The sequence below is a fragment of the Pyxicephalus adspersus genome, chromosome 2, assembly GCF_032062135.1.
Source record: "Pyxicephalus adspersus chromosome 2, UCB_Pads_2.0, whole genome shotgun sequence".
Lineage (NCBI taxonomy): Eukaryota > Metazoa > Chordata > Amphibia > Anura > Pyxicephalidae > Pyxicephalus > Pyxicephalus adspersus.
In genome coordinates this window covers 73,873-87,549 of record NC_092859.1, presented here as the reverse complement: position 1 = coordinate 87,549, position 13,677 = coordinate 73,873, and the positions used below count along the sequence as shown (strand labels likewise).

The 13,677-nt window shown below is 43.5% G+C and overlaps 1 protein-coding gene across 7 annotated transcripts in view; it reads left to right on the top strand.

Annotated features, from left to right (window-relative positions):
• DLG4 (discs large MAGUK scaffold protein 4) overlaps positions 1-13,677 on the top strand; it is an 86,597-nt gene that overhangs the window by 53,116 nt on the left and 19,804 nt on the right. For 5 of the 7 annotated variants that reach the window (XM_072399160.1, XM_072399162.1, XM_072399161.1 and 2 more), the window contains one exon: positions 879-1,043. In XM_072399160.1, coding sequence (XP_072255261.1) covers positions 879-1,043 — 165 coding nt within the window. Of the gene's footprint in view, positions 1-878; positions 1,044-10,658; positions 10,807-13,677 lie in introns of those variants that run through there. The other 2 variants (XM_072399166.1, XM_072399163.1) reach the window with 2 other exon arrangements.

The window sequence follows — 13,677 nt, the reverse complement described above, 5'->3', positions numbered from 1 at the left end:
CTTACCTTATGGTCAGATAATGACATTCAGGGAACCCAAACTCAGGGAGTGATGTTTAGTCTATCCAGGATTTTAGAGATTCCCATAAAGCTCACTCATAACGAGACTTTCATTCAGCAGAGTCAAGAAACTCATAATATGCAATAGTTGTGTATTGGACGTGATCCTAAGAAGTGGGGCAGATCAGAATTTATATAACAATCTGATGTCTTTATGAAATTGATTGATTTTACTCTCATACCAGAAATAGGACACAGAGCTCACTCTTTAGTGACTTGCCTCTGTATACTTGTTGGTCCTTGTGCACCCCCTGCTGGAAATTTCAGAAATTACACTTTCTGATTATCCTCAGCGATGGGGATTATGGAGGGTAATTTATGGGTTGTGGGATTTCTGTGACTGGTTTAGACAACAGAAATGTCCTGGAAATATTTGAGTAGAAGCTCATTCTTTTAGAGACACTCAAAGTGCTGGTTGCCTGACTGTGCAAAGACTCTACTGCCTGCTTGTTTTATGTTATCTAGGTAAGCAGAATGTGTTTTCTAGAAGGAAGTCCCCATATTTCTCCCACAGAGGTAACTGGTTGGTAATAATATATCACATGAGTGATTCCAGAAATACTGCTGATGAGTATGGAAATGTTCCATTTAATTCATTATAATGCTTCTACAAAATTATTTTACATTACTGATGTAGGTCTCTGTGTTTTTTAAACCCCTCCCCCTCCTCCCCCATTACAAGAAAAGGACCAGGATGACTGACATAAGCTTCAGTAAGCTGCATATCCCTGGGCAAGATCTAAATTACAGTTCATGTAACTGGTCACTAAAGGAGTTCTGATTGGTTAATGTTGGTCATGTGATGTTCTGTCTTCACAGAAATATCGGTACCAGGATGATGATTCTCCTCCTCTGGAACACAGTCCAGCTCACCTGGCTAATCCCATGAAGGCCCCAGAACTGGTCCACGTGTCAGAGAAGAACCTGTCACAGATTGAGAATGTTCATGGCTATGTCTCCCACTCTCACATCTCCCCTATGAAGGTGAGTATTGACATCTCCTTTACACTACAGTCTTTTCTTAGTTATTAAATGTTTCCACAATGTCATACAAAACAATATGTTGGTGGCTTGTTATGGATCTTCTTCCTGCTACAGATATGGTTGGTATAGAAAAGGTTCCCCCCTTTAGAAATTGTACATTGTGTTGCCTGAAATGAAGACACACAAAAAAACACCAATTTCCTAGCTGTATTTACTCAATCCAATCTATAAATTCTAGGTGAAAAATATATAATAGCAACAGTGCGGAAAAAAATCATCACTGAAATTGATAAAGGAAATATATGTTGGTAAACTTAACTGGGAGTAACTACCATTTCAGCAAGCTACATCATTGGTTTCCACCTGTGACCAACATGGAAACAACCAATCCTTGGCACATTTCAGTGCTTGGTGCTGCCACTGAAAGCAGACGGGTAACTATGGGTAAAGTAAAGTTGTATAAAGGCAAACGTCAGGAGGTCAAAGGTTTTATCAACCCCAGGAAAGTCTGAAATTAAGAAGTGGTTGGTGCTTTATCCCTCCTGGTGACTGGAAAGGGGGCGATATTAATCCTTTATCTCTCCAGGTCACTGGAAAAGGGGGGGGTATTGATCCTTTTTCCCTTCCGGTCACTGGAAAAGGGGCAATATTTCCCCCTTATTCTGACTGGTGACTGGAAAGGGGCAATATTGATCCTTCATTTATCCCGATGACTGGAAAGGGGGTGATATTGATCCTTATTCCCTCCTGGTGATTGAAAAGGGGGCGATATTGCCCCCTTATCCCTTCCGGTGACTGGAAAGTGGGTGATATTGACCCTTTATCCCTTCCGGTGACTGGAAAGGGGACGATATTGATCCTTTATCTCTCCCGGTCACTGGAACGGGGGTGATATTGATCCTTTATCCCTCCCAGTGACTGGAAAGGGGGCGATATTGATCCTTTTTCCTTCCCGGTGATTGGAAAGGGGGCGATATTGACCCTTTATCCCTCCTGGTGACTAGACTGGGGGTGATATTGTTCCTTTATCTATCCTGGTGACTGAAAAGGGGGCGATATTGATCCTTTATCCCTCCCGGTAACTGGAAAGGGGGCCATATTGCCCCCCTATCCCTCCTGATGACTAGAATGGCGGCGATAATGATCCTTTATCCCTTCGAACACTGGAAAGGGGGCATTATTGCCCTCTTATCCCTCCCGGTAACTGGAAAGGGGGCTATATTGCCCCCTTATCTCTCCTGGTGACTAGAATGGGGGGATATTGATCCTTTATCCATCCTGGTGACTGGAAAGGGGGAGATATTGATCCTTTATCCCTTCGGACACTGGAAAGGGGCCGGTATTGCCCCCTTATCCCTCCCAGTAACTGGAAAGGGGGCGATATTGCCCCCTTATCCCTCCTGGTGACTAGAATGGGGGCGATATTGATCCTTTGATCCATCCCGGTGACTGGAAAGGGGGCGATATTGACACTTTATCCTTCCTGGGGACTAGAATGGGGGCGATTTTGATCCTTTATCCATCCCTGTGACTGGAAAGGGAGCAATATTGACCCCTAATCCCTCCTGGTGACTGGAAAGGGGGCAATATTGCCCCCTTGTCCCTCCCGGTGACTGGAAATGAGGTGATATTGACCCTTTATTCTTCCCGGTGACTGGAAAGTGGGCGATATTGATACTTTATCCATCCTGGTGACTAGAATGGGGGTGATATTGGTCCTTTATCCCTTTCCGATGACTGGAAAGTGGGCGATATTGCCCTCTTATCCCTCTTGGTGATTGGAAAGGGGGCAATATTACCCCCTTATCCCTCCCGGTGACTGGAAAGGTGGTGATATTGACCCTTTATCCCTTCCGGTGACTGTAAAGGGGGCGATATTGATCCTTTATCTCTCCCGATCACTGGAACAGGGCCGATATTGATCTGTTATCCCTCCCGGTGACTGGAAAGGGGCCGATATTGCCCCCTTATCCCTCCCGGTGTTTGGAAAGGGGGCGATATTGACCATTTATCCCTCCCAGTGATTGAAAAGTGGGCGATATTGCCCCCTTATTTCTCCTGGTGACTTGAAAGTGGGTGGTATTGACCCTTTATCCCTTCCGGTGACTGGAAAGGGGACGATATTGATCCTTTATCCCTCCCGGTGACTGGAAAGGGGGCGATATTGATCCTTTTTCCTTCCCGGTGATTGGAAAGGGGGCGATATTGATCCTTTATCCCTCCCGGTAACTGGAAAGGGGGCGATATTGATCCTTTATCCCTCCCGGTAACTGGAAAGGGGGCGATATTGATCCTTTATCCCTCCCGGTAACTGGAAAGGGGGTGATATTGCCCCCCTATCCCTCCTGATGACTAGAATGGCGGTGATATTGATCCTTTATCCCTTCGAACACTGGAAAGGGGGCGTTATTGCCCTCTTATCCCTCCCGGTAACTGGAAAGGGGGCGATATTGATCCTTTATCCATCCTGGTGACTGGAAAGGGGGCGATATTGCCCCCTTATCCCTCCTGGTTACTAGAATGGGGGCGATATTGATCCTTTATCCATCCTGGTGACTGGAAAGGGGGCGATATTGGGGTGATATTGACCCTTTATCCCTCCCGGTGACTGGAAAGGGGGCAATATTGATTCTTTATCTCTCCAGGTCACTGGAACGGGGGTGATATTGATCCTTTATTCCTTCCGGTGACTGGAAAGGGGGCGATATTGACCATTTATCCCTCCCGGTGAGTGGAAAGGGGGCGATATTGCGATATTGATCCTTTATCCATCCTGGTGACTGGAAAGGGGTCGATATTGATCCTTTTTCCCTTCCCGTGACTGAAAAGGGGGTGATATTGACCTTTTATCCATCCCAGGGACTGGAAAGGGGGCAATATTGACCCTTTATTGCTCCCGGTGACTGGAAAGTGGGCGATATTGATCCTTTATCCCTCCTGGTGACTAGAATGGGGGTGATATTGGTCCTTTATCCCTCCCGGTGACTGGAATGGGGGCGATATTGATCCTTTATCTCTCCCGATCACTGGAACGGGGGCGATATTCATCCTTTATCCCTCCTGGTGACTGGAAAGGGGGCGATATTGCCCCCTTATCCCTCCCGGTGACTGGAAAGTGGGTGATATTGACCCTTTATCCCTCCCGGTGACTGGAAAGGGGGCCATATTGATCCTTTTTCCCTCCCGATGATTGGAAAGGGGCCGATATTGACCCTTTATCCCTCCTGGTGACTAGACTGGGGGTGATATTGAACCTTTATCCATCCTGGTGACTGGAAAGGGGGCGATAATGATCCTTTATCCCTCCCGGTAACTGGAAAGGGGGCGATATTGTCCCCCTATCCCTCTTGGTGACTGGAATGGGGGCGATATTGATCCTTTATCCCTTCAGACACTGGAAAAGTGGCGTTATTGCCCCCTTGTCCCTTTCCGGTAACTGGAAAGGGGGCGATATTGATCCTTTAGCCATCCCGGTGACTGGAAAGGGGGCAATATTGATCCTTTATCTCTTCGGACACTGGAAAGGGGGCGTTATTGCCTCCTTATCTCTCCTGGTGACTAGAATGGGGGCGATATTGATCCTTTATCCGTCCCTGTTACTGGAAAGGGGGAGATATTGACCATTTATCCTTCCTGGTGACTAGAATGGGGGTGATATTGATCCTTTATCCATCCCTGTGACTGGAAAGGGGGCGATATTGACCCCTTATCCCTCCCAGGGACTGGAAAGGGGGAGATATTGCCCCCTTATCCCTACCGGTGACTGGAAAGGGGTCGATATTGCCCCCTTATTCCTCCCGGTGCCTGGAAAGGGGGTGATATTGATCCTTTTTCCCTGCTGGTGACTGTACAGAGGGCGTTATTGATCCTTTATCCCTTCTGGTGACTGGAAAGGGGGCGATATTGACCATTTATCCACCCTGGTGACTGGAAAGGGGTTGATATTGACCCTTTATCCCTCCCAGTCACTGGAAAGGGGGCAATATTAATCCTTTATCCCTCCCGGTGACTGGAAAGAGGGCGATATTGATCCTTCATTTATCCCGATGACTGGAATAGGAGCGATATTGATCCTTTAGCCATCCAGATGCCTGGAATTGGGGCGATATTGATCCTTCATCCATCCCGGTGACTGGAAAGCGGGCGATATTGATCATTTATCCTTCCCGGTGACTGGAAAGGGGACGATAATGATCCTTTAAGCTGGTGACTGGAAAGGGGGCGATATTGATCCTGTATCGATCCCCATGACTTGAAAGGGGGCAATATTGATCCATTATATTTCCTGGTGACTGGAAAGGGGGCAATATTTATCCCTTATCCCTCCTGGTGACTGGAATGGTGGCGATATTAATCCTTTTTTCCTGCTGGTGACTGGACAGAGGGCGATATTGATTCTGTATCCCTCCTGGTGACTGGAAAGGGGGGAATATTGATCCTTTATCCTTTCCGGTGACTGGAAAGAAGGCAATATTGATCCTTTAGTCCTACTGTTGTTCCCTTTTATCCACGGTGTCCATTGTGACAAAATATCCATTGGATTATATAGGACAAAGAGCTGAGTATTACTTGTTTAAAATAGCAGTTTTACTGCTTCACTGGAACCAGAGAAGTGATGTCGTTACCCTATTACTCATGTGAACAGTATGAAAGTAGCCTAATATATACAAAAGGGTGAAACAGACAGTCAATACAATTCAGAGAACATGTTTGGCTTTTCTGTACATTTGCATGTGAACTGTCTGTTCATGACACAGCGATATTGATTCTTTATCCATCCCAGTGACTGGAAAGGGGGCAATATTTATCCCTTATCCCTCCAAGGGGACTGGACTAGGGGCGGTATTGATCTTTTACTGATCCCGGTAACTGGAAAGTAGGTGATGTTCATTCTTTATCCTTCCCGGTGACTGAAAAGGGGGTGATATTGATCCTTTATTCTTCACAGTAACTGGAAACGGGGTGATATTTATCCTTTATTAATCCCGGTGACTAGAAAGGGTAGCAATATTGATCCTTTATCCCTCGCGGTGACTGGAAAGGGGCGATATTGATCCTTTATCCCTCCCAGTGACAACAAAGAGGGCGATATTGATCCTTTATCCTCCCCGGTGACTGGAAAGGGGCGATATTGATCCTTTATCCCTCCCAGTGACAACAAAGAGGGAGATATTGATCCTTTATCCTCCCCGGTGACTGGAATGGGGGCGACATTGATCCTTTATCAATCTTAATGATTCTGTTTTTTATTTATTGATTTTTCGGTCTATTTCTAATACATCTATCACCTGGAGGTTATAGTTGCTATTTTATAAATTGATCAATTTACAGTGTCATGCTTGAGTTCTGCTATCTTGTGATGGATGGCAAAGTTCCCTTTTAACCACGGTGTCCATTGTGACAAAATATCCATTGAAATATTTAGGACAAAGAGCTGAGTATTACTTGTTTAAAATAGCAGTTTTACTGCTTCACTGGAACCAAAGAAGTGATGTGGTTACCCTAATACTCATGTGAACAGTATGAAAGTAGCCTAATTAATACAAAAGGGTGAAACAGACAGTCAATACAACTCAGAGAACATGTTTGGCTTTTCTGTACATTTACATGTGAACTGTCTGTACCCAGAGTACCCATGAGGCCTAATTTAATAAAGCTCTCCAAGACTGCAAAATGTTCACTTGTATTGGTGAACCTGGGTGATCCAGCAAACCTGAAACAGATCTGGTCCAGGATTTGTAAACATTTGCTAACAAATAGTGTGCTGGATCACCCGGGTTTGCAGATAAAAGTGTACCTTCTCCAGTCTTGGAAAGCTTTAATAAATCAGGCTCACAGTATCGCTATAAAACGTACACATTCTCCCTTACGTAATCAGATTAGATTGCACATGTCCTTTTATAGATTGCACACAGTATCCCTATAGACAGTACATTTCATCCTTATAGACTACAGACTGTACACACATCTTCCAATAGACCATACATATTTCTTCTATAGACCACATACATACATAGACTGCAGACAACTTTTATGCTCCCTATATTTATGCTTCCTATACATTGCAGACAAGCAGATCCTCTTATAGGACACACATATCCTTTCCATACACCACATACACATTTCTAAAGAATGCAGAATCCAGTGAACCTCTTTGTGATGTGTGTTCCTCATATATTTACACAAAGAGTCTATTAGTGGTTGTTAAGAACAATATTATGGTCCGGCTCCTCACAGTGCTGCAGTTCTTCACCCATCTCCTTGTAAATGTAACTGTCCATTCATACCCCAGAGAGGGAGAAATGATCAGCTCCTATACATTTCTGGCCCTTTTTGTAAATAATTCTTTGAAATCTATTAAGAGGTTCAGCTGACCTTCTACAAGCTAGATTTCATTCCCAAAGGCTCGATTAGGAATGCTTTACACACTTAATACCTTAAAACCCTGGGGAATGTGTAAAGGGGTACATAGTACCCGTTACCCATTTCTGGAGAGGGTTAAATATGCCCTAGAAATAATTGAAAACCCAAAACTATTTATTGTTGTTTTAACTAATATTTACCTTTGTAGGCTTCAGGGAGTTTCAGTGTCCCATAATGAACGATCCAGCAATGTGGAAGTCTTATGATGGTTTACCCATCTTTATTGGAATTTTCTGTAATTCAATGGATCCTGTTGGTATTGGCTGAACAATGCATGCGATCATTGTTTAGATTGAGCCAATCTTTGCTGAACTAGATGACGGGGACACAGATACTCGACACAGAAGACTGCAGCTGAGAAGAGAGACTTATGTCTGATCCATTCCACATAACTGAATCATTTAAACTTAAATGCTGAGCACTATTTTGGTTTCCAAAAAAGGGTAACTTGTGTAGTATTCCCCTTTCCAGAATCAGAGGGCAATCTAGGGACATTTTAGGGATTATGTAGAATATATCATCTAGCTTCTCTTCTCCTACGAGAATGTAGAGTATAGAATTAAAGCGCTTCTCTAAGGGAAGGTCGTTCAGGATGTTGGCCTCCTCTTCCACATCTCCCTGATACCGGCTCTTACAAAAGTGACTTACCAAGGTTGTTGTGTGTCACCTAATTGTCCTATTTAGACGCCTGTTTTGGGGGTTCCAATAGGTTGTTGGGAATGTAGTGCTGGGTGTAATGCTACTTTATGTTTGGGCATAAAGGATAGATGGGGAGCTGATGGGCTACTGGGAGTGGTGGATAAATTAGGTACCTATAAGTTGCTGTGTTGCAATGCTGTTTGGGCTTTTTCAGAGTAGTCACAGAGGCGATGATGGAATGTTGGGGCTGTTGGATGGTTGAGGTTCGTCTTAGCTGTTGGAAGTGTTTGCTGGGCATCATGCTGTGTTAGATGGATGGGGTGCTGATAGGTTGTTGTTATTCATGTTGGATAGACGGGGGTAGTGATGCATTGCTGGGACTGTTGGATTCAGAGGATGCTGATTATTTCTAGGAAACATTGGATAGATGGGGTTACGTTGGGTTTTTGTAAGTATTGTATAGAGAATACAAAATGTGGTTATTTCCTTCAAATATATGTTACTGCCACCCCCTTAGATTGAATGAGAACAAAATGGAAAAGAAAAAAAAAAGATAGGGGTTTTGTGTTGCAACATTTATATAAAATGTTTTTTAGTTGCATAGGATTTCACAATGCTGTAATACTTATAACAAAAATACCAGTTATCATGTATAGATACGATCCAAACATTATCTCTTTGTGAGTTGAATCAGATTGGGTACTAGACATGTGTCTCCTATTAAAATTACAAAACATATAATTCCAAAAGAGAGAAGGGGATAAGCATTACTGTGATAGGTCTGAAGCCCAACGCATTTCATCCTCTGGGCTTCCTTGAGGGATATTGAGAACCCTTCTCATATATAGGGAAATAAAACATAAAAATGGGTATCAGCAAATACAGATCTAAAATTGCTACAATCCTATTCTAGAAATATCTTTAAAGAATAGTAAAAAAAATGTCAGGTCAATGTGCAACAACTCGTAATTTTGTGCAATAACCTCGAGAGACGTAGTGTAGCAGTTGGTGGAGTAGATGTAAGGTAAGGTTTGAAAATCTTCGGATAGTTAGGAGAAAATATAAGATGTGGTTTAGAGAGAGTAAATGACTATAAAATTAGTCTAATTGTTCCCTATCCCCCATTATCTCTCTGTCTCCCATCCCCCCCCCCCCTATCCCCCTCTTCGTTATCTCTCTGTCCCCCTCCCCATTATCAATCTTTCCAAATTAGTTATCCCTTTCTTCACCTCTTATCCATGTATCATGATCCTTTTATTTCCTATCCCCCTCTCCCCCCTGTATTTCTCCTTTACCTTCTTATCTCCCCTGTCTCTTTTTCCGCACTGTATCTCTTCCCCTCCTTATCTCCCTGGTCTCTCTCCTATCTTCTTTCTCTAGCCCCTTTCCTCCTCTTTTCTGCCTTCTCTCTGTTCTCCTCCTCCTCTCTCTTTTCACCCCCACTTCCCTTTTATACATTTATTCATAAAAGGAATACAAAAATACAAAGTTAGCTTAAAAAAAAGATTCCTGTCAAGGATAAGTCAAATAAGTTCAAAATGTGAGGTCTCCCCTACTAACACCTTATGCCAATATAGGGTTTCCTTGGAGGAGATTTTATACATTGAGGGAAAGAAGTATTTGGTCCCCTGCTGATTTGTATGTTTGCCCTCTGACAAAGGGCAAAGGAGTGGTGCCCTCCACCACTCCTTTGTTGCCTTGGCCGTGTGTTTTGGGTCATTGTTATGCTGGAATACGCATCCACGACCCATTTCCAGTGCCCTGGCTGAGGGAAGGAGGTGCTCACCCAAGATTTGACGGTACATGGCCTCATCCATCGTCCCTTCGATGCAGTGAAGGTGTCCTGTCCCCTTAGCAGAAAAACACCTGCAAAGCATAATGCCCCTGATTCATCAACAAAATCCGCGCTCGCTGGAAGCGTGAAAGTACACGCGACTAGCGAGCGCGGTGTACCGCGGTCCAGACTCGAGTGTGCGCGTACACTCGCCTCACTGCCAGCCGGATTCCTGCATTCACAATAATGAGCAATAGGGAGCGCGAATCTGCCAATTAAGGCGATTAGATTTCAGCTGCGCGATTAAGGAGGATCTGTTAAGCTCAATGGTGGGCTCTTTGGTCTTGGCCATGGTGGATAGTTTGGAATCTGATTGGTTGCTTCTATGGACAGGTGTCTTATATACAGGTACTGTAACAAGCTTGGACCCCTTACAGAAGGTGCCACTAATCTCCGCTCACCTGCATACAGGGAAGACACCTGGGAGCCGAAGATCTTGCTGGATGATAGGGGCCAAATATTATTCACTCATTACAATGCACAGCAAGCTCTGACTTCTCAGCACGGGGTATTTGAGGGTTCACAGCTACAATAATCCTCCCATTACAATTATAGACCGCTCATTTCTTTGTCAGGGGGAAAACGTACAAATCAGCCGGCAATCAAATACTTCTTTCCCTCACTGTATTGACACACTCCTATCTCTCAAAAGTCTTTGTTTTTTACCTTCCTCTATCTCTGTGTTGCCCCCCCCCCTCTCTCTCTCTCCCCCCTCGGTGTCTCCTCCTGCCGCCATTCCTCTCAGGCACTCCTCCTCCTCCTCCTCCCCTCTGCTGGTCGGACATGTTCGTCTCTGTCTGGTACGCTAAAAAAATGGGGAGACGTTTTATTAGCAACGTCAGAAAGGCCAAGAAGCAGCGGCAGCCGGTGAGTGGGGGGTGGGTGCCGGTAGGTGGGTGAGTATCGGTGCTGCGGGTGTCGGAGTGCAGGATGCTGCGGTGTCTTCCCGGCTGCGTAATCTCTGCAGTATCGTCACCTCACGATAGGCGCTGTGATATTTATCATGACATGACGTCACGATCCGCAATAGCCAGACGAGCGCTGCGCAATAGCCGGGGATCTCATCCTTAGAATCGGATCATCATTCCATGGATCGTACGGGGAAATCCTCAGCTGTCCATAGAATAGCGTGTGTGTGACGTAATACGATCTGTGACGTCACATCATTCAATCCTTATATCATAGTTATTAGATATTAGAATATATATAACTGCGGACTGATTTGGATGTTCTACTGTGTATGACTGGAACGTTTTGTAAGACATAATATCAAATTTTGTGCTGCATAGGGCCATATTGTGAGAAGCTTACTGACAGGATCATATAAAAGGATGTCGTGTGATATATTGGGATATAATATCTGATATTTGGGATGGGATGATATAAGAGGATGTAGTGTAATATATTAGGGATATAATACCTGATATATGGGATGGGATGATATAAGAGGATGTCGGGATGAGATGATATAAGAGGATGTAGTGTGATATATTAGGGATATAATATCTGATATATGGGATGGGATGATATAAGAGGATGTAGTGTGATATATTAGGGATATAATATCTGATATATGGGATGAGATGATATGAGGATGTAGTGTAATATATTAGGATATAATATCTGTTATATTGGATGAGATGATATAAGAGGATGTAGTATATATATTAGGATATAATATCTGATATATTGGATGGGATGATATAAGAGGATGTCGTGTGATATATTGGGATATAATGATGATATAAGAGGATGTAGTGTGATTATATTAGAGATATAATATCTGATATCTGGGATGAGGTTATATAGGAGGATGTAGTGTGATATATATTAGGGATATAATATTTGATACATGGGATAAGATGATATAAGAGTATGTAGTGTGATATTGAAGTATTATTATTATGCTATCTGGGATGGGATGATATTGCTGGATCACCCAGGTTCTCCCATGATAGTCTATCTTCTCCAGCCTTGGAGAGCTTTAATAAAGCTGGGCCTTTTTTCAACTTTGTAATTCCTGCCCTTTTCGTATTTTCCAAGTTTGTCTTTGTATTGTTACCCAAATTTCCGGTGTATTGTGACCTAGCTTTCTAGTGCTACTCCTTGGGGTGTAATAATGTAATCAATGCAGCAAAATAGTTTAGATTTATTTCACATTAGCTCTTGCACACTTATTGGCAACTGCTAGGTGCCAGGGAATTATACCATAATTTCCAGTTTTAATTGAAACTGCTGGGGAAATAAATGTGGACACTTACTTAAGTTTGCATAGTGGTGAAAAGTGCTTCGTATTCCTGTTCATTTAAATGGCTGGGGTATGTTGTGTGAATGTAGAAAAAATGCACAGCAATGCAGCTGCCTTCTGCTAAGAGAAAAACGCACCATTCATTTCAATGTTAATCATTTTTGCAAGAAGTTTTTAACAGTAAAACTGCCTAAATCTGCTTGCAGAAACCACTAATGTGAACTAAAGCTGAGGCGGTGGTCAGACTGGTGTTGGGGTTACAAAATTTGGTTTCTAGATGCCAGTGAACTGCAGCTTTAGGGAAAATGCTACCCAACGGAACAGTTCACGTCCCGGTAGATGTAGCATCTACCTGCAACAGCCCAAAAGGGAATAAATGCGGGTTGTAGTGAACCACTCACTGCCGCCCACTGGTAAAATATGCAACTGCTGCTTAAGAACAAGCGCTGCAGAGGTGCCAAGTAGCTGTTTAGGTGCCAGTCACTGGGAGCTGTGCTGGATTGCTTGCTCTCACTGCAGGTCTGAGCTGCCATTTTACAGCATACCAGGGCCCTGCTGTGGGAAACAAATAGTTATGGAGCTGGCCTGTAACAAACTTTCAGTGAGAGTTGTAGCCTGTCAGTTCTGCTGGCAGACTTTGAGAGTTAAAAAAAATATAAAAGAAGGGCTGTCTCCCTGCAAAACCCTGACTGAGTGGCTGTGTAACGACAACCAGGTAACCAGGCGGAAAGGGAAAACTGTAGGGCGATCTGCCTTGTGTCTAGGGCTGACATGTCATTTGAAAGGGCCTCTCATATTACCTGGTAAAGGGTCATTGACGGGTACCTGCTTTTACCTTGATGAATGTTGTGTTGTTAGATGGACTTCCCATATCACCTATTAGTGTGCCATATTTGTGGATGGATCCCCTTTATTACCAGGTAAAATGTCATTTTAATAAATGGACTTCCTGACTTATCTGATAAATATGAAATTATTGACTGAGCCCCCTGTGTTACCTGGAATATTGTCACGTTACTGGAGTCACCCCCTTTTTTTTCTGGTACACTGTCATGTTATTGAATTGACCATCTGTGTTTACTGATAGAATGCCAAGGTAGACCCCTTGTGCTACATGGATTAGTGCCAAGCTGTTGGAAAAGATTATCATGATTCTGGAGTGACCCCCTGTTTTACCTGGTAAAGTGAGATTTTGTTGGATATACCCCATGTTTTTTCTTGTAGAGTGCCATGTTAATGGATAGACCCCCTCTGTGATACCAGGATAGCTTTCATGTTACTCAATAGACTTACTAAATTACTTAGTAGAGTTCCTAGTAATGCAGGTGGTTTCTTTAATGTTCTATGTTACCTTATAATAGGATAGCTCCTGTATTCTCTAAAAATTGTCACACCATGGGATTGACTCGCTCTGTTACCTAGTACGATAATATATTATTGGATAGGCCTGCTCTGTTACCTAGTAGGGTATTATATTATTGGATAGGCTC